This window comes from Drosophila novamexicana, unplaced genomic scaffold (genome assembly GCF_003285875.2).
Source record: "Drosophila novamexicana strain 15010-1031.04,08,12 unplaced genomic scaffold, DnovRS2.1 tig00004555-arrow-pilon, whole genome shotgun sequence".
Lineage (NCBI taxonomy): Eukaryota > Metazoa > Arthropoda > Insecta > Diptera > Drosophilidae > Drosophila > Drosophila novamexicana.
In genome coordinates, this window is record NW_020825052.1 from 2,979,456 (window position 1) to 3,001,395 (window position 21,940).

Here is a 21,940-nt window from a genome sequence, read left to right on the forward strand (position 1 = left end):
GAGCACGTCCCCTTGGTGGCTTTCGTCGTTTTCCAAGTAGACTACGTCAGAGCTTTGTTGGGTGGGTTTGGAAACACATACTAAATATGGTCAACTTACGCTCACACAGGCTAGAACGACTAATGCATTAACTTTGAAAATATTAACATTAACTTGGAACGATTCACTTGAAGCTTCAGTTATGTTAGGCGTTCAAATATAAAGGTAATTCAAATATCCTCAAATTTCGATAAATCAATTTTATTGAAACCTTTCAAAATCTGCAGAAGCGAGATAAGCATATAGAAAAAGCCAGGTTCAAGAACTGAACAAGCAAGCGGATTGCAGCCATGTTAGGGTATTCAGTATTTGGTATGCCTAAGTTGCCAAGTGACTTTGTTTGTTATTAATATAAATTTAGCTCATGAAAAGATTAAATTGCTAAAGTGGCTGGAACAAAATTTTATAACAGCGAAACCTCAGTCTCGGCTTCAACGTCGGGCTCGACTCTCGGTGCGATCAGTGACGCGTGAAACACCCAACCGAGCGAACCAACATGAGCTTCGATCTAAGGATTAACTGGCTCTCCATCTATCAGGGGCACCTGCGTCTGCTGCTAGATGTGGTGTTGTTGGGTGTGCTGCTCGTCCTGGGCGCGAACGTCAAAAACATGTGGGGGCCTACAACAAAACGTGGATTCTTCTGTGACGATGAGACATTAATGTATCCCTATCAGGAGAACACCGTGTCGCCCACCGTGCTCCATTGGACAAGCTTGCATTTGCCGCTGATGGCGTTGCTAATCCTAGAGACGAGTCGATGCTGGCGAACAGCAGGCGTGGGCTGGCAAAAGTTTTGGCCTGTGTACAATACTCTACGCTGGTTCGTGTTTGGCCATGCTGCGGAGACCCTGATCAAGGACATGGGCAAGCAAGTTATAGGCAGGCTGCGTCCTCATTTCTTTGAGGTTTGCCGGCCACAGCTGTTCGATGGAGGCTTCTGTGCGGATGATGCTCATCGGCAGGGCGGCGTCTACCACATGACTTACACCTGCCAACCGGAACTGTCGGGCGCCACAGCGGAGGTTCTGCGCGATGTGCACGTATCCTTTCCTAGTGGTCACTCGAGTATGGCCTTCTATGGGCTTGTGTTCATGGCGCTCCACTTGCAGCGCATCCGCTGGCCGTTGCCTGGCAGTTTAGTGCGTCCATCGTGCCAGCTGCTCTGTGTCGGGTTCGCCTCATTTGTCGGACTGAGCCGTGTCATGGATTACAAACACCATTGGTCGGATGTTGTGGCCGGCTCGCTGCTGGGCGCCTCCATTGCTTTTGCGGTCGTTCGTGCGGCGGGGCAGGAGCAGCAATTCCGTCTAAAAAGCATGCAGCAACATGCAAATACAATGGAGCCCCAAGCAGCTGCTGTCGCAAAAGCTGGAGCTGGTGATGAAGTGGGCCCAGGAGCGGAACAGCTGGCACATGATTTGTGTCAAATTACGTTCCATAGCTCTAATTAGTTTTAGTTGTGTTTTAGCCTTAGCTTGTTAAGATAAGTGACATTAAAGATAGACAAATAAAAGGATAATTGCGTTGCGTTTTCAAGAATAACAAAATAGAACCCGAGGCACATTGGAGTCGAAGTAAAACAAAGACTTCAACTGTGCCAGCTGTTGGGTTGGGTTTGTAATTAACCCAGAAATTCGATTATACAATGCAATAAAGTTTTAACACAACTGTAGTTAATAGTTGGCCAGACTTTGTAAAATTGCGTTTTCAAACTAAAAATGACTCTATATATTTATTTTCATGATCCCGCTTAGCTTAGCGTACTTGAGCAATAATACGTGGAACTGTGCACATATATTTAGGAATGATATCAGTATTCATAATATTTGCTCAGTAGCTGGGTGCGCTGAGGGAATTGTATACAATTTTGTATACAATTTTGGGGATTTTTTCTATTTTTCTTACCCCCGGAAGTGCCTGACTTATTAATGATCATTACGTACTTGAAAAGAAACCAAAATAAAAAGAATGAGAATATTAGAAACTGTCAGCATAAGAAACAGCATGTTTAAAAACTTAAATATCTTGACAACTGGCATTCAATTCTTAAGTGTCTTTATGCAGGGTGTAGTCTGAGCTCTTTTGCCAAGTTGACTCATTCTTAGAAGCCACAGATAGCTTGATGGGGGCAACCGAACTAGTTGAAAAACTTTGCGACCAATCCAAATTGATTTCAATTAGCGATCCCTGGAAATGTAACAAACCAAAAACCCATTGAAAGCCACCGTCGCGACGTTGACAACGGTGCAACAATTAGCGGCTCTTTTAGTTTCATTAGAAGCAAATTTTCAAACGACTTAACCTCAGTCAACACCCACCGCCGGCACGTCCAGCGGAGGACGAGTGAAGAGGAATCGCTAAGAGAAATAAATAAATTTCAGCAGCAGGCGCATAAATTGGCACAGCAAAGGAAATCAGCGGCAATCCGAGAAGCTGATGATGATGCGCAACACCTGAGCCTGAGATTCGTGCGGTACAGGACTCGGGACTCGGACGATTAAGGTCTACCCTCATCAGGACACGGAAGCTTTTGCCAGCCATTTTCACTTGTGGCCCGCTTAATTGGCTCATTTATTTTGATGGCAAAGAATATGTTGGAAAAGTGTGGCGGCTTTTTTTTCCGCATAGCTCTCGCATTTACCTGGTTCGCTGTTGCCTCTGGTTTTATTATGATTAATTATGGCACAAGCACACAATTACATACACACACACAATGCACACACACAGAGAAAGTGACCCTAAGCTCCAGTTTCTTGCCAAGTTTCGCAACTGTGTCAAGTTGTTGTTGTTGTTGCTTTTATTGCGGTTGTTGTAGTTATTGTTGTTGTTGTTGTCTGGCCCGAGATTCGAATGATAAATTTCTATGCAATTTATTTTAATCTGCTGCGACAGAGACCCACCGTAACCCTCTCCCGTCTAAACTATCTTTGCAGCTAGTTTCCATGCGTTAATTAAATGGAAAATATTTGCACATAACAACAAAGTGAGTGGCAGGAGTCCCGGGGAGCAAACGGAAAGCGGTTGCCTCTAAAGTTTTGCTGCAATCCTACACAGTGACCTACATTTTGCATTAGCGAAAGTTTTGTTTTTCCTCGTGGCAAAAACAACAATTAGCAACTCAGAAGGCCATTCAAATTGGTGCAGATCCTCCCTATGGTACGGTTAAAGCTACCGAGTATGAAGAATGACACCGCCTGTCACGAAACCGATACCACAACGTGCAACTGTATGTACAGAAGTCGAGTATGCAGCTTATAAAGAAGTTGCATGGAATAAAGGGGCTTGTAAAATCCCTTTTAAAGACACACTTTCCTTCTATATACTCCTTGCGATCTGGCTATCTCTCAGTATTAAACTGATGGACGGTTTGATTGACAGCCTCTCGATTTGCTTAAAGTAACCCTGCAACTCCTCAATCCCGTGACACTCCCAGAAAAGTCGTAACCATCAATCAGCAGGTCGCTTTACTCATACTATTTCAGACACCTCCGCCTCTTCCAATGCACAATCGGTACATGTTTTGGTGCAGCGCCGTCTCCCTAATCACAGTCAGGTGTAATAATGCGGCATGTGTCCAGTTCCTTTCCAGTCTGCGTCCAGTTGAGTCAGTTTGTCACTCTGCCATCGTTACCATTGCCTGCCGTCTGCTCTACAAAATATCCCGAAGCGTTTTGCAGTTTTCCACCCCTTTACAGCTTTAAAGAGACCACACCTCTGGTGCTGTTGTCTGTATACCCTTGTAGAGGGTATAGTAAAATTGTCACGGATTGTGTGTTGAAAATGTCATATCCGTCTAGTCTATATATGTGTGAATACAATTTTTTCTGCTTTTGAGTAAAATAAATAAAATGATATAATCTGTTAGTTCACAGTTTTACAAACATTCAAAATAATTTCAAAGAATTTCAAGAAAAGTGAGGAGAATGAGATTTTTTAATTCTCAGGTCGATCAAGATGTACCAGAAACTATACTTGACTACACAAAAGATTACTGAACTCTGCCTCTCTCGCTCTTACTCTAATCAAAATTTCCTTTCAGGATACTTTTCGATATTAACTGACTTGTCATAAGAAATATCCTTCCATCGGGTCAGTGACTTCCGAAGTCTGGCTTACTGAATATATGAATAAATCAACGGAAAAACTATATCATTGGGTCAACCAAGAACAATTGTTCCAATATTGAGTTAATGTTTGAGTGAGTCGCAATATAAGTCAAGTATACTATCCGTGTGCCAAATTTCAGGAAGAGTATCTAATCTGCGGTATCGCTTAGAATTACATTCTTGTTGCTCTTGTTGTTGTTGTTAACGCTGTCATCGTCGCACCGTGCGCTTCATATTTCTGCGGTTGCCAGTTTGTCCATTGAATTTGCCTGGCTCGGGAGTCCCTCCTGGCAACTTTTGCACTTGCTATTTGCCATCAGCAGTCAGCAGATGGCAGGCGGTAGTCTGCGCTCTATGATGGCTGGCAGCTTGGAGTGGGGGCCACACTGCAGCCCCTCATTGGCTTCATGTGTGTAAAGACAATTTGATAATCGCAATATGCAGCATAGTTTGAGTTAATGAAGCTTGTGCTATGTACCTTCGTATCCTTTCGAAATTCGTGCTGGCAGACCAGACCAGACAAGACCAGACCACACAACACCACGCCAACCCAGAGAACTGCTGGTCGTTGTGTTGTTTGTTGGAAAACAAGCAGAGCGTTTTGCTTGCCAATTAGTAATTTGTTTGCCGCCTGGTTGACTTAAGGAAGAACTGCAGAATGATGGCTACAGAGGGGCGACTGTGCCTGACAGCCTGAGATTCTCCTAAAACACCGTCGAGTCAGGGCCAGGTACTGCAGTTGCGACTAGCTTAGTTTGGTTAAATGTCATGACGATTTCCGTAGCATAACCTTAATATGCAAGGTTTCGCCAATTTGGGTTGCCAGACGAGTAGCTGCCATTTTAAATGAAGTTAATATTTGGGTAGGATTAAAGAAACAGATCATATTGTACATCAGCTAAGACCTAAGATCAAAGCTATTTCGAAAAGCAGCTGTGGATAAGCAACAATAACAATAGGAACTCAAACTGTGCACATTCCGCAGTGCTTGTCTGCCATTCATTTTCAATTTGTTTAAATTTATTTTAAGGGAAGCTCTACTTGACACATTACAATGCATTTATCAGAAGCTGTCTGCTCTGCCCCTACAGGCGGGCAGCTCCAACCAGATTCAACAGCTCTTCTCGCCCCATGCTGTTAACTTATTCAATTTTTATCGACTGACAAGACGAGCGAGCTCAATGTGACAATGCGACAGATGAACAATAACAACAACAGCAGCAACAAGAATGCCGCCAACAGTGGCGGCCATAATAATGGACATTGCTGCTGACCCCCGCAGACATGGCCATCGCCATAGCCATCGGCGTTGCATGCAAGCAATGCAGTCTGAAGGCGACAGCGGGATGTTGTCGATCTCTGAGCATCCCTAGCAGCCAAAAAGAAAACAAGATGCGATTGCAATTTCTGCTTCCTATCGGTCCTTTGTACTGGCCGTGCTACATTCGCAGCCGTTTTGTGTCCTGTCGTAGAAATCACACGAGGGTCTCGACACGTGACGTCGACAGCAAAAGCGTCAGCCATTTTGCGTTTTGCCGCTGCCGCCATCATTATTAATACGGCCACGATGGAACTGGACAAGTCCGTACGACGGATCCGTATCCGGAAGGGCTATAACGATGTGAGCGGCATTTGCTTCTGCACTAACTTCCGTTGCGTGGCGTTCGTGCTGTGATTTTTTGCGCGCTCCGCCTCCTGCACTGGAAGTACTCTTTCAGCTTGGCACTCTGACAATTTTGATTGTTGCCCGGTGGCTGCCCGGTGGCTGCCCAACTGGTAGCCAGCTGGCGCAGCTCCTGCCCGGGCAGTCAAAACAGGTGTGGCCGTCAACTGGCAATCAACTTTCATTTAGCAGCATCATTTGTCACGCTTGTTTATTGCCCGGTTACGTGTTGGTCAGACTTAATGGCTGTTATTGTCGCTTTTCCCGACACGGCGGACAGATAGACAGCGGCCAGCAGCCAATAGCCAGCAGCCAGGGATATAAACTTAGTAGGATAGCCATATGAACAGAAGGGATTGTTGCATTTACTGGAATGCAAGAAAACAGCAAGTGAGAAAACAATTAGAAGCATCTGTGTGAAAAATGTTTAAGCTGCAATATCGGTATCAAAATAATACAGATTGTACATCTAGAAGTTGCATACACAGGCACAGCTCCTCACTTGCCCCAAGCGCTGATTCATTTCAGGCTGCATCCAAGGGGGTTGGGGCCATGAAACGAAACGAAATTCAAACGCAGCCGTTTCTAATGCCGCGTTGATTATGAATAATTCAGCGGCCTCTGCCAAAAACCGAGCCCCCCATCGTGTTGATGTTGATGACGTTGACCGCATACGCCGCGAATGAGCAATAAATTTGTATGACCGGCACCGAAATTCGGATGGGAGCCGCCATGAGCATATGAAAATTTACATTTTGGCAATTTCCAGCTTTGAAAGAGTCTTCTTCGTGGCGTCCCCGGCTCCGTCGCGCTTAGAATCCGCAGTTCAATTGGTCGGCTGCATTTGCCTATCCTCGATTGCAAATCTTCATCGGAGTGCAACGCGTAAATTCCGTTACCACGTCGCTTTATTTCGACCGTGGGTCCTTGCGTCCATTCGCTTGGTTTGGCTGCATTTGGCTCGCTTCGTTCTGCCAGCAAATGCAATTTCCTAATTTCTCACTGGGGAAATGCTGTTAAGACCCAGTCCACTTGTCCGACTGCCCGGCTGATTGAGCCAGCTGGTGTTTAACTGGGAATGGTAGCTAGAAGGGGGAGCGCGCTCGCTTCCAAATTAATGACCCGGCGCCGCAGACGAGGAGCACAAAAAACCGCAGACAAAGGAGCATAAATGCATAAAGTGGGCGGCGAACGGCAAAACTTGCTGAATTCGGAGTTAGACGCGTCATCCTGGAATTCGTTCCCTTAACTTATTTGACCCTAGTGCGCCTGAACTTATGCAAAGCAAATTGGTTTATGCATGAGGTGCCCAAACGGACAGACAAACGGACGTACTCGAAAAGCTTCCAACGAACGCCTGCATGCAAGGAAATTCACACGAAAGGAGCCAATATGATGGAAACACCAGATGGGATGCATCCCCGCAACAGGTCGGCAGCCAACCAAGTGGAGTCAAGAGTGCTGGGTAAGTAAATTGTTGGCAAAGTCCTTGATTAGCTTACCCCAGCTGCAGCTCGAGGGGGTGGTCGTAATGCATTTCAAAACCCACACGAGCGGAATTTATGTGCATCCGCTGGGCAGCTGCGGAAGGGCCCACTAGTCGCTGCGTTTGAGTGTACCCATTAAAATTGCAGTATTTCTGATAAAAATTAAATTCATAATTTAAACTAGCAGAACTGCAGAAGGACTTAAGGGCTGAAACATTGGCATGTGGCCTCTCGTTTAACTACAGATTAATTCTATTTTAAGCTATGCAAACCTTGCAGGTGGAAAAAAAAACAATTGAGCAATTAATTTTTTATAGGAAGCCTTGGAAATATATTCTTAAATTGGGCGAAAAGGGATATATACGTTTGATCAAAATGTATATAGCTGAATGATTAAATTAAATATCTTGATCTATCCCTATCCGTCTATATGAAGGTGTTGATCTCGGAAACTACAGAAAGAGCTAGGGACATTTAAATTCGTATGAAATAAAGTATATAAAATAAATTTTAAATGGTATTTTCTTATGTTTTTTTTGTGTCGTGTAAACTTTTTTTAGATCAGACTACAAATACCGAAATAAGTGAAGAAATTATACTTTTACGGTTCGGCTAAACATGATGATGAAGAATACAATTTACTATAAGAGGTCAGAAAAATCTTTTTTTGCCTGTTATATACAATTGATCAACGACAAGATACCCTCATTTGGCCTCCTCTTGTTAGGGAATATTTAGAAGATCTTTTTAAAAAAGTTAAACCAGTTCCTATATACAGAAAGCATATAGAATTTGTGCACATGCGAATAGTACACAATCCTTTTGCGTTTAATGCATAAGAAATCCAAAATGAATGATTAAAAAGAGTTGGAAAAACTGTTAGCATTTACGTGGTATCGTATTCTAAGCAAGCATTAAGGGCTAACACTTTTCAATGTTATTCAGCCATTAACCCTTCTTTACTTTTAACTGAAAATCGCAATAAATCCAGAATATGTGCTATACATGTCGTCTGAGGAGCTCTTATCCCGTTGACCCTCTCCTTCGCCCTGTCGTCTTTCCCAATGCAATTGTGACAATGCGACTGCCCGAAGGTGCTGGCTATGTGAGTGGGAAAAAATCAATAACTGAATACAAAACATTTCTTCGGCTTACCAACTAAATTGGATTTGTGAGAATAGAAAAAAAGAGTAGTCCCATTCAGATGGGTTCAATATGGTAGGGGGCGGGTAAATAAGTAGATAATATGACATAAATGATTGGTTGAGGGCTGCGTTGTGCAAAAGCAAGAACACAGATTGTTTTTTTTTTCCCAACGGAGGGGATTAAGGTTCGCAGATGCTGCTGCTGCAACCAACGATGATGACGACGACATAAAAGTGTGGCTCTAAAATGTTATGGAAGCCCAATCTTAAATGTTGTAGACCAAGCCCCATCACAATAAAAGCAAAGGGGTAAACGCATCATCATCAGTTTTAACGGCTCTTGAGTCCACTGGCCGCCAGTGGGAGGCCACGGCCAGCACCCGTTGTCCTTGTTCGAAAAATCGCGCGTATGACTTTTCTAACGAATGACAGCAATTAACGCAGTCAATGAAGTCGAGGCTATTGTTTGCCTCCATCCAACTCATCCAGCGTTTGCCCGGCCATTAAAAGCCGCCATTGCCGCTGTCGTCGCCGCAGTCGCCAAACAATTGCAGTGCTCGCCAGGGCCTTCATGGCTCGGACACCTAAAATCGGGCCGGCTGAGCTTTTGCTAGCCCGACTGGTTGTTTCGACCGGTTGCCCGGTTTAGGACAAAGCTGCCGTTATCTGACGCTGCTGTTTGCGCCGTCCGAAAGGTCCAAAACAAACATAATGGCCAACAGGCCAGGCCGGGACCACTAAATCTGTTATTTATTTGACATCAGCGGGTTAACATCGAGCGCGTTGGCTTTGCGAACATATTTTAAACTATTTTCGTGGTTACGCCAAAGTAATTAAAAGCGGGATCGAGGTGGTTTTTAAGGTCAACTATGGTAAGTAAGGCAGGAGTCATGCACCTTTTTCGCAAGCTACATTATTGAAAAACTTCCTATTATAACTTCTGTTCAATATTCGAAGCCTCTTAAATGGTATCCAATATGCATATACCAAAAACGGCATTATTAAGAAGCATAGACATTGTTGCACAACACTGCGCTTTAAGCCTCGATGAGGTCCACGAATACAAAATTATTTATGCAAAGTCGATGCGTAATGAAAGACGCTGAAAGATATTCTTCATATGCAGCCATAAACAGGAGAACACAACGAGAAATGATTTTTTTTAAACAAACCGAAAACATTTTGCCTACATTTTCGCGAATTTTGGTTGGCATTTGCATGGCAGCTGTGCGTGGAGTTGAAAATTATGCATGTGACCGCGGCACACGCGTCGTATGTGTGATACAAGCCCCCAGAGCATTTCGAGTGAGCGCTAACGTGGGGCAACGGAAACTTTGGCAAAATTGACGGCAAACGTGTTGGAGGCAAATTTCAAATCAGTTGCGCATTCGCTAACACACACGCACCCACGCACACACATAGGAGCAGACGAGCACACGCAGTCATGCCATCATTTAAATGCAAAAAAGCGATAACGACTGGGTAATGAAGAGGTGCAGCATCCAACACCGAAGTGGCCGCAGGACACTGTGACATTGCAAGCGCCCGCCAAAATTGGTTACGCGATTGGGTCAACAGCTGCCAACGTTTTGGATTACCGAAAATGACATGGCTGCTGTTTCTGCTGCTGCTGCTGCTGCTGCTGCTGGATGCCTATGTCAAACGGTCAGTAGTCGCCCGTTTGGTTTTGTGACAGGACCAACATATTGGCGCTAGTGGTGACACAATTAGAGCCAACCCTTTTTAGATGGAAAGAGTGAAAACGAGCTGCTGCCGCTGGGATTGAGTGGGGCGCGAATGCGATTACTGTTGCACAGTACGACTTGGCTATGAAGCAGTCAAGTTTCAGTTGACTGCCCAATTTTCAGGTGAGATGTTTCACTACAAATGGAAATGAAATTGCGAATATCGACAACATTTTGAATACACATTCGAATGCAGGTTTTAAATACATCTGACGTTTTGGTCATAATCAAGCAGGCTATATAATTAGATACATCACGTATGTTAGCGTAAATGTGCATGCATAGATGCATACTCATATAGTTGAGAGATCAAGCTCACCCTCAACTGTCCACTAAAGAAATCGCAACGTGCACGTGCCAAAATAAATGAAGAAATATTGCAATCATCACCCAAAGCATTCATCAATTTTCTGCTGGCTGCAACAGAGGAGCGCCACTTCCAGAAACTGAGCCCAGTTTATGGCATCATGTTCATGTTGGCTAAACACACGCTCGCTCTCACACTTATCCCCACTCGAAGCACATTCAAAGACGCTAGTGAAGATGCCGACGTGCAATCAACATCGTCTGCAGCCGCCGGAGCAGCACGCGCCTGGCCCAAATAAAACGGACAAGCCAGCAGCGGCTCGAAAGTCCGTTCGTCGGCCACCGCCTGCCAGCTGCTGCCCATCATCTGCAAAGGCAATAAAACTTGCCAAGGGGGCGGTACTGACCCTCTCTGTCTCTCTCCCAACGGGCACTGCAGCGCATATAAAATATTTTGCCAAGCCCCAAAAAAAAAAAAAACCAAGCTGGAAAAGATTGCATAAGTAGGCAATGCAGTCAGAGATATGCACATATGTCCATACATGCTGCATACATGCACACACAAAAGCCAAATGCAGCAGAAATTATGCTACAAATGTGCAAAATTGGCAGCCGCGCGTAGTGCGAAGCCAATTTGGACTGTTTAACTCTACCGGACATGGTTCAGGTTCAAATTTGTATACCCTACAATTAGATATAATAATACCTTATTATTATTATTATAATTATAAATATTGTTGCTATTATAGCTTTTGATAGTTAGGAAAATAGTTACAAGCAATCAACCCAACAGGCCTTTGGCTAAAGACATACTACACACATACACAAGCCTGGGACTCGAACCAGACACCTGCTTGTTCAGTTGCCTAAAAAATTAGGTAACGAAGACAGTGCACATCCGTTCCGGCTACAGGGTATTTGCAAGCTGTGCTTATTTGTTTATTGTAAAGTGCTGTTTGACTGTTTATGGGTCATCCAAATGTGCTGTCTGCTACCCCAGCAATGGCATAAGCTGCATACCAATTTCACATAAAATAAAGCACACATTCCATAAAAAAAGGGGATCAGGCAGCCAGCGGCCGTACTCTTCGGCTGTATCTCATCCTCTGGTCGTCTTTTTGTTAATTGTGCGATTCTTTGCTTTGCTGCGCTTGCAGTTTGGCTTTTGCGACTCTTTTGCCCATTGGCTTTTTTATGGCAGCTCTGGTCTCTGTTTGGATGCTGCTTTGTTTTATTTGGCTGTCTGTCGGCTTGTCTCCCTGACTGCACACACACAGGCACACTTAGATACATGTAATTGTTAAAGGATTTCGTGCGGATTTATTGTTGCATGCTTTGTGCTTTGGGTTTGTTGTTTTAGCCCTTGAAAAGTTGTGTGCATACATTGATAGGAATTTGATTTGTCAGTTGGTTAATTTATGACAGGGATTGTTGAGATTTATGCTGGATTGCATCAGATGATTGTGTACAAAGGAATAAAAGCAAAAAAGAGAGAAATGTAGGGACTGAAATTGTAGCTTAAAGAACAAGGCGTATGGGTTTAGAACAGAATGTCATAAGGATCGTCGATGTTAGAGTGTCATCAATAGATCCATCGCAGACTTCAGCACTTATTCGAATGCCGAAAATACTCCCCAACCGCTAGTCGCTAGCAACCAGGTCCAGTCGAATGGCATTCGCAGCAGTTGGCAGGAATTGGTACTGAATAGTTTCTTTCCGTGGCCAAATAAACTGTTAAAAATGCTGAGTATGCGCAATTTTACGAGGGCACGGGAAAAGGAAAAGCTGGAAAAAAGTGACAACAAATGAAACAACTGACGCCAAAACAATAAATGGCACTGAACACTACACAGCAGCAGCAGCAAGCGACAAGCACAACATTTACAAAGGATACAGAACAGCAGAAGCGCCAAATGGCTGTCCAAAGAAAAATAAAGAGCCAGGAGCGAAGAAAGAGCTGTGGCAATTTTTATACAAGCAGAAGAAAAGCGAGCACATGTGGCCAAGGGGATGCATTCGAAAATCGACGAAAATCCTTTTGCATGTTGTTACAAGTGGCCAGGACGCAGTCAGCCAGCCCCTCACGTTGCCGCCACCCATACCGGCAAATTTCAATCCGTGCCACCAAAAACCCAAATAGTGGCACTTTTGGCTGCCTCTTCATCCGTTTGCTGTACGTTGCCATCGCTTGCTGATTCAGCAGCCACCATGTAGGACGGCTCCAAGTTCTTGTCTTGGCGCTTCCCCCTTTTTTTTTATTTTTATTATGGGTCTTTTTGTTTTATTTTGGCGCATATCTGCAGATATTTTTGCAACACTTCATAAACCATAAAAGCACAACCAGCGAATGTGGTGTAAAATGCAGCCAAATTTAATTTGCAACTCATAATTTCCGTTTAACGCGCTTCAGGCAACAGCTGCACAAATTGTTTCTTTTTCCTTTTCCGCCAAAAAAGGCGAGAGCCCACCTTCATGCACAAGAGAGCTTGGAGAGGGGCATAGCATGCACTTGCATTAATATTAATGCATATACTTCGGAATATCACTTTGGAATGCTATTTTCAGCGTTGGCAAACAGGTTTGATGAAGTCACTTCGAAATGCAGCACAGCTGGCAACTGAGTCATTAACTGATTGACAGATAGCAGGCTTAACGTGACAGACCACAAGACATAGTTAACACATCCACTCATTAGGAGCTTGGGCATTGCTCCTGACGTCAGGCTAAAACAGTTAAGGCCACAGGCTCCACTAGAATGATTCCTCTTTGCTCATTCTGCACTGCAGTGGGCGGAGTCCACTCAGTCAGATGGACGAGGCGGCTGTCATGTCAGGGAAACACCCTGTATCCAGCCGGTTTGGCGTAATATACATTTGAACCTATTATATGCCGCGAATTAATTTCTCAGCTGTCGAAAATTCGTTGTTAAACAGTTACTGAGTTTGAAGACATGCGTCACATGCTTATAGGTTCAAAAATAATGTTCTTATGGAGCTAGAGATATTAGGGGTTTCTTTAAGTAAGCAGCTTGAAAGCAACGAAATCAGCATCTAGTCAAAGTATTTCAAACCATATGCGTGTTAGAAACCGGCTGTAGAACTTACTTTTTACTTTTACTTTTCAGTCTTATACCCTGCCCTTATGGATGGCAATATAATTTTATTTCGAATTTTGTTATAGCTCATAAAATAATTTTAATAAAGAAATGTGGCTATAGAAATATAGATTTCTCCAAAATTCTTATTTTGGATACAGCTTTTTAAAATTGCAATATTTTCAAAATATTTTCTTAGCTTTTAAGTTGCAAAATAATAATAAGTTTGAGCTTGGACTATTATCATTTTGTTGTCAACAAATTGCTGAATAAAAATCCGATGAAGATCAGATACTGGCTAACATAAAATTCATAAAAAAACTAGGTCTGAAAGTGTATTTAGACTATGGCTAAATAGTAAGCACTTATACTAATTAGCTTTTTTAAAACTTTGCGAAAACTTTTTTATTCGCATATGTTTGATGGCTGTTCGTAATATAAAAGCCCATTCAATAATAATTCTGTTCAGTTGCTGTTCACATTGGGAACTTCAAAATAATATGAAGGCTGTTCTCAATGCCTTGCTGCTGTTCTTTGTTCCTGGCCTTAGCAGTGTTGAATATGCTAGTGAGGTCCTGGAGCCGAAGCTTGTGCGCACTATTCCTTCTATGCCTGAAGCGACAGTGCAATACGACAGCGGTTACAAAGCAAGGCCGAACGAGGTGTCCTACATTGTGGCCTTGGATTTTGTTGGCAAGCATTCTATATGGTTCTGTGCAGGATCAATCATAGCAAATCGGTGGATTGTAACAGTTGCATCTTGCACCAATGCGGCAAAACTGGTGAAAATAAGCTACAGTGCAGCTAACCGTCAGGAGCCACACTTCCAGATGCGCGTTTCAAGCAAATGTTTTTACCCACATCCTGACTTTGATAAGTATTACAGGAATGATATCGCTCTGATAAAAACGCCGTATGTGGAGTACATGGACGGGGTGCTATCTGTGCCTCTGCCCCACTCTTCTTCACTGTTCAAAAACGCTTGGGCTTTTACTGCTGGCTGGGGACAGCACAGAGGCAGCAACGAGACTAAAAACTTCTTGCACGTTCTGCAAATACAGGTGTTAAGGAATACCGATTGCATTGAGCTTGGCTACGGAAAGAGGTTTCGCTCAAAGATGCTGTGCGGCCAGCTGCCCAACAGGGAGACGAGCTGTCACCTAGACTCGGGCAGTCCTATGGAGCTACAGATAAATGCTACCCTAATTGCCATCGCCTCATTTGGCAATCAATACGGCTGCAAGTCGAATACGCCGCTTGGATATACGAGAATCACGTCATATATGGCTTGGATGAACTCCATAATGAATGGTAGCTGATAAGCTGTAGAAAATGTAGCGAGTGGAGTAATAAAGGTTGCCTTTGAGTAACTCAGCGAAAGTTTCTTTTGGTCTTTGTTAAGTTTGGTTTTTTTTCGTGTAGAAACACAAAAAGTGGATTTGAGTCTGCAGCAGGTCAAATCTAATTAACACTAATCAAGGGCCAGCTTCGACCGGACGTGGAGTTGCCAGCTGAATGGGATTCATTTTGCAGAGCTTCCGGGCTGGCTGCTGGGACAGCTTCTCCAATGTCCAAACGAATGCGCGAATGTCACAAGTGTCGAGCAAACATTTCATTAGGACCAAATTTTGTGTGCTTTCTTTTCACAGCATCTGCTAATGAGAAATTTGTGTCTGCGCGAATCCTTTTCAAGGTGCGAAGCGCAAAGGAGGGTCGCGTTGCACGCTATTCCCAATTGAACGTTTCATAGCGAGCGGAAATGGCGTGAAAATTAATTAAATTTACCCCAAAAATAAAGATAAAAAACAGAAGAAAGAACCGCTAACTGTGGCAGGCCAATAATTAGATAGGGTATCTGCAGACATAGAACAGATTATTTCTATCAAAACTCGGATATGTTTGTGCACATAAAGTCAATTTCCGATGGTTCCAATATGAGCTCTGTGTCTGCTGAGTTTCGTAAATAGATTTTATGAAGCTTTTCATCCAAGTGTATTGGAACTGAAATGAGACGCATTGAAAAGGTTTTTTTGAGGCTTAACTTTCGACTGATTTGCCCGAATTCGACTGACCTATACAAAATAATAAGCAATAGCATAAAAATGGGAAGAAAAAAACTAGCACGGAAACAGAAAAATGGTCGGACGAACACGACTATGTCGTCTCGGCTGTATTTAATGTATGGGCTCCACTATGCGTTCAAGATTTCGCGAAAACATTATGCAGAGGGTATGCAAAAGTATCATAGCGAAAAAAAAAGAAGTGAGCGAGCAACGTGGAGCCAAGTCTGACTGGCTGGCAAACAAATGGCCGTCAAATGGTCACTGATTTTGTTTGGTGTTGATTTCGGCACAGAAAAATTAAAAACTCAAATGTAAATGGCCCTAAAGCAGAGTCTTTGCCTGTCTGTCTGTCTACCCTGGCCGTCACATATTAAAAAATATATATAAATCATAAACAGATGACGCGTTTTTTGTAACGCTTTGTATGCTCCTGCTGGCATTGGCAATGCCATTACTACTTTGCGCATTATTTATTCATAATTTCTTTTTATTGTGTTTTATTGTCAGGACAAAAACCGGAGTTGCCATAGACTCACCAAGTTGTTCGTCATTTGTATACGTCGTATACGTCACGTGCAGGTTCGCAGGGTTCCGGGCTTTTTGTAAGCCGGCTCCCATGCTTTTTTACGCCTGCCTAGCTCAGCGCTATCAGTTGACACTTCCCTGAACATGTCGCCATTTATCCAACAATGCTCGCCGCCCTCTGCTTATTTTGCAAATTTGTATTTCTTGTACAACTGTCACTGAGACACAGACGGGCCAGATAGACACACAGACGCAGCTGCACCAACGAAAATAATAGCAACAACAACAGCTAGTAGGCGGGGGCAGTATAAAGAAACATACATGTCTCGTTTGGCCTTCTTCTGCTGCTGCCCCAACTCCGTCCGGCCATTGCCGTCGTCACACATGTTTCTCTCCGTTTCTTGCTTGGCTGGTTGCCCCACCAAGGCAGTTGTCATCAGCATCAGCAACTAGGAGCATCCACAGCTGATCGAAGGGGAAGCAGGCATTACCATGCTCATCGTTCCGTCGTTGGCAGTAGTGCAATCATTGTCATTATCATATGCGTCATGATTTTTGATTCTGTCTTTCAAAATCAGTCTGGGCGCCGCATAGCTAGCCCATGGCTCAGAGTCGCGGACGCCATGGATTGCCTCAATAGCAAGCATTTGTAAATAACAGGGCAGTAGAAAGAAATCAATGCTTTAGTTTAGGGTAACCGACGAGCTGACTCCCTGTATAACACAATAAGCTGCGTATATATAGAAGTTTTTGTGGCTCTACTCTAATGTTTTATTTACCTGAATGTTTTTATCGATCAGGGGATAAACAAAAAGCACTTTCTCTAAATACTTATCAAAAAAAGGAAACATTGTAGGTTTATAATTATTGTTTTCTTCCTTGTGAATAGCAACAAATTAAATTAACGAATTGAAAAATTGCTAACTGCTGCTAAATTTGAACCGGTGACTGCCCGACTGCTGCATACATTTTCAAAGGGCAACCCGAGTAAGAAACTTCTCATCGTAAACGAATAGAAGATATCCCATTTTTGGCATTGGTATAAATATAGGTAACTTCTGGAATCTTCTTCTTCTGAAGTCTCTATAATTATACAATTATAAACTACATCCTAATAGAAAACAAGTAAAAAAAACTTCTAATAAATTGGGTGTCACGGGGGAAATAATCCACACCAGACGCAGTGCTGAGAACACAGGAAATTCGCTTTAAAGGCGTGCACACAAGCATTCAATGTTAATTTTTCAATGGTGCTACACGAGAATGCTACACGGGAATGGTGGCAAGTGCAGGGATGTGGATATGGAAGCATTTCACGGCACTTAATCCATATGTCGCAGCGATGCTCAGGATGCAGGACTCGGTTGTAAGGGCGAATGAATTATGTGCGACATGTACGAAAAATTACGCTTAAAAATTGCAATGATGAAAAAATAAATTTATTGTGTGAAAGCAGCACGGCGACCAGGGTTGAGACACGGTGCAGGTCTAAACCCCTTTTGGCTGGCACATTTAACACGCTTTTGAAACTTATAATGACATTTTTTTCAGTGTGCCGTATGCAAGGTTCATGCAAGGGAGGGTGAGAGGGGGCAGGAGTGGCAAGCAAGAAGGCGGTCCACAATAAGCAGCCTAATTTTCAACGAGAGCTGTTCAAAGTTTTTGCGCATTTTAGCGTAGAAAATGCAATAAATTAAGCAAAATACTTGAGTCACCTTGAGTCTTGATCCTTGAGGCGCGTTCCAACTTGATGGCTGCTGGTTCGGGGGTTGGACCCGAAGAGATGCCAGCGTGTTCTGTGCGACAGCAGGCGTTGCCTGGAAAGTTTATTTCTGCTCTTTTATTCATTTTTTTTCCTTTTGTTTGACTGAGCGCGTGATTAAATGTAAAATTGGATTTTTATTATTTGTTTGCAAAATATCCTTCGCTGTTGTCCTTCTCTGCCTTTTGGCAAGTTTTCAAATTTAATCGGCAGGCTGCGGCAGCCCGGACCGGTAAGAGGGGATAAGCGTACATCAACATCCCAGTCTAGTTCGCATATTTTGCGCAATTTTTCAAGGGGTTCGCCCCTTAAAACCTTTATAATGCGATTTTGCTACTCACTTTTGTGCTCACCGTCCCCGACCCAGTCCCAATCCTCAGATAATTCCCCTGTAGTGCGTCAGCTGTTAAGCATGCGCTTGGCATTTGTAATGAGTGCGTTTTCGGGTTGGGCTCGGGGATTGTCCTGCATGAGGGTTGAGAGCTGGCAGCTTAGAAAAGTTATTATAAAACCTGAATTACGCTTTCATAAGTTTATTTAGTGAATCAGGCATTTGGCAATCGACATGCATTTGTATATATATTTTATAATTAGCCAGAAATACATTTATTCTTTTAGTAGTTGTTGCTGTTGTTTAGCAACTACACACACAGGCAAAAGCCGCCAGTTAATTGACACTAATTGCAAATACTACGAACAACAATTGCCAGTGGAGTTAGTTGCATGAGCTCTCCACTCTGTTGTTATTTCTGGCTTATGCCAGTGCCTGATTATCGGGCCAACAACAATTACGAAATCCGAAGCAACAACAATTACAGAGGGCACAGACAGCAAATGAATAGCTGAAAAATATTTGGTGCGAGTAATTGCAATAAAGTCGTCAATAGAAATAGAAATCGAACCAATGCCAGTTCAGTCGGTCGGACAGACAAACTGACTGATAATGCGGCAAATGGATGTGCAATAGGTGCATCCAAATCGAATGCCCAATGTGTAAAAGCTGAATGGGGAAATACGGTGCATTGTGAATGCTCGCCACACGAGCCGCAGACAGGCGGCCGTGCAGCCGCAGGACCCTCAAAAGTTGCTCAAAGTCTGGCGCAGATGCAATAATTCAAAATTGTCTATCAATTGCTTTAAGTGTGCTGTTATCATTATTTATCAAGCCTACATTCTTATATACAATAAATGTGTGTGAATGCATTTCTGTCTGTGTGGAAATTGTGCTCTCATATGCACAGGAAAAGTGTGTGTGTGTGTTGATTTTCGATTCGTTGGCCAATGCACATTTGAAATTTTCGCAGTGAACAATTTATGGATTTTTGTTTTGATTATAGACGAAATGTTTTTTGCCATTGATTGATTAGTGAGCAATATTACATTAGGTTAATTGAAATTGTTGCAGCCGCATAAAAGGTTTTATTAAAATTTCATATCGAAGCAATTAAGCTAGAATAGGGCAGGCTATGCTGCCGTGTTGGCCTAAATTGCTGTTTCTGCATTAATTTGTCAAATGTCTGGAAGTAATTTCCAATGGCAGTCCCTAAACAATTGGCGTGGCAAATCTCTGTAAGCTCTTGCAACATGCTTGTAATGCTCTGCATGTGTCTCAGTGGCGCCTAGCAATCAAAATGCCATTGCTGCCTGGACGGGCTATGTCCCAGGGCTGCTGCTGACGACAACAACAGTAGCTATAATCAAATTCTGTCACATTTAAAGCACTTTTGACACATTTTAAAATCAGATTTTATGACCAGAAAACGTTCGGCAATAAAGCCAAGCGCAATGTGATGATAATAATAGGCAGAAATTTGGCAAAAATTTGCGTTAAGGGAGCGATGAAGACAATCACAGTACCAAAGACTGGCTGAGAAAATGGAGAAAACAAGAACAACAACAGCATTAGCAGCAACCATATATGTTTTGGGAAATCCGAGCATGAAGGAACCCCCCCTCAACACATATACTCAGACACACACACACCCACATTAGTATTATCTGGTCGTGTTGCTGTCGAGTGTACTTAAATCCAATTGACAATTTGAAATTAAAATGCCGAAAAGTACAGCACATGACCGCAAAAACAAAACGAGCTAACGAAACAGATGCAGATGCAATTGCAGCTACACAGATACAGCTACAGATACAGATATAGATAGAGATACATACGCACATACAGGTTCAGATACAGATTGAGATAAATAGAATGCTACGCTGCGCATTGCAAACGCAGCACATTTCACCGGACAAATGTGTACATGGAAGGGGGTGTGTATGTGAATGTGTGTGTGTGTTTGCACATTGGACTGTATATGCCAGGAATAGAAATTGCAATGTCAGCAATTGGCAGCAAAGCAAAATCTAAATAAACATTGTCACAAAATGCAAGCAACTTACTGCGAACCAGGTCCAACATGCTGCCCCTCAGCTCCGGTGGCATTCCAGAGCAAAAAGGGTTAGCGAATACCATACCCACCAGCTAGAACGTCGCCCTCACAAATGCTTGTCAATAAAATTGCCAACAGATCCAAGTGGTTCGGGCGTGGGCAGGCAACATGCGGATGGGTATCCATCCGAGTGTGCACTGCCAATAGGTAGTTAGGCAGCACACAGCAGACAAGTGCAGATTTGCATTTCGCTCCATGGCTGCCATGTAGCGATACGGATAAAGATACATTCAGAGACAGCTACAGAGATACAGACACATCCTGTTGCTCGACACAGAGTTGGTTTTCTCACGTTTATGCCAATGCCTGGCACTTGGGACTTTTGTCGTTTGCTTTATAAATAAATGCATTTTCATTTGCATGCCACGCCCACACATGAAACACTCGAAGCCCACCCCCTGATTTGTCAGCTTCACGCTCCTCATTCAAAACAGTTCAGCTCAGCTCGACTCAATTCAACCCGGGCCTTCTTATCTGCCCGCCACTCTTGTTCAAATTTCCATTAGAGCTTCCGGCTTTTGTTTGCCTTCGCAGCATTTTACCTTCAGGCTGGGCCGGCTGCTTTGTTAACTTGGACATTAGTCGCCGGCACCTTCTGCCCATTCGGCAAATACCTGCAGGACATAATTTTAAAAAACTTACTAACATGGTATTAGAGCTCTTTCCACCCCTCTATCCATGGAGCTCCCAGCCGCATGCGTGTTGATTAGAAAAGTTGCTTTTTGTATAAGTTTTACAACTGTTTGAGCACAAAAGCATGTAGCTATTCTTATAATCGTTAGATTACAACAAACTGTCAGCTATTTAAATGTTCTCGAGGGTGTTGAAAACGACGTGCTGTATCTGGTTTAGTCATGTTCTGGAATGTACTTTTGTATCGTTACACTTTTAGCATATAATTCCAATCTCAACTCAAACATTTCCTAACGAGATCGCTCCACAACGCGATACATAAAATCTCCCTATACCCATTGAATTGTCTAACCAATAAGGTATATTAGTCATGTCATGTATGTAACAGGCATAAGGACGCAGCCCAAATCTAGAAAATTAGTGTGTTTCTATTTTTATCGGCATAAAAAAGCGAATTGCTGACGTTTCAAAAACTAAATTAACTAGAGACCTTTTGAATGAAGGTATATATATGCATATAGTTTTAACCGATAAATGGAAGAGAGTTGGAGATACTTGTATACTATTTGCGAACTTTCGGATAATATATTCAATTCCTGAAAATTTCGTCAAGATCGGACTGAAAACCAATAATTTATTCAGCGGTCGAATACTGTGGGAATTAAGGATGTAGAAACGAAATATGTTATATTAGCCCGACAAACTGTACGGGGCATCTCACAGTCGGACACTCTTGACTAGAGAACTCACATTTGTTTGTTTGCATTTTTTATTACTGACACATTTGAGGAGCACTTCACCTTTGAGTGCATTCAACAACTTTTTACAGTTAATATTTATAGTTCATTTTTCATCCCTTTTTGTTTTTGTTGTTGCATGCAATAATTTTAACAATTAAAGTGTAAGGAAAAAAAAACCAAATG

The 21,940-nt window shown here is 42.9% G+C and overlaps 1 protein-coding gene and 1 long non-coding RNA gene across 2 annotated transcripts in view; one reads left to right on the top strand and one right to left on the bottom strand.

The window, feature by feature from the left end:
* Nucleotides 1–21,940, bottom strand: part of LOC115770521 — a 95,678-nt gene that overhangs the window by 60,437 nt on the left and 13,301 nt on the right. The window lies entirely within an intron of this gene.
* On the top strand, nt 485–1,740 carry LOC115770516 (putative phosphatidate phosphatase). Its single transcript, XM_030715817.1, has one exon. It carries the CDS (start codon nt 536–538, stop codon nt 1,490–1,492), a length of 957 nt encoding a protein of 318 aa, XP_030571677.1. The 5' UTR covers nt 485–535; the 3' UTR covers nt 1,493–1,740.

Coding starts and splice junctions, on each gene's coding strand:
- LOC115770516 (XM_030715817.1), top strand. CDS start 536: ATGAGCTTCGATCTAAGGATTAACTGGCTCTCCATCTATCAGGGGCAC.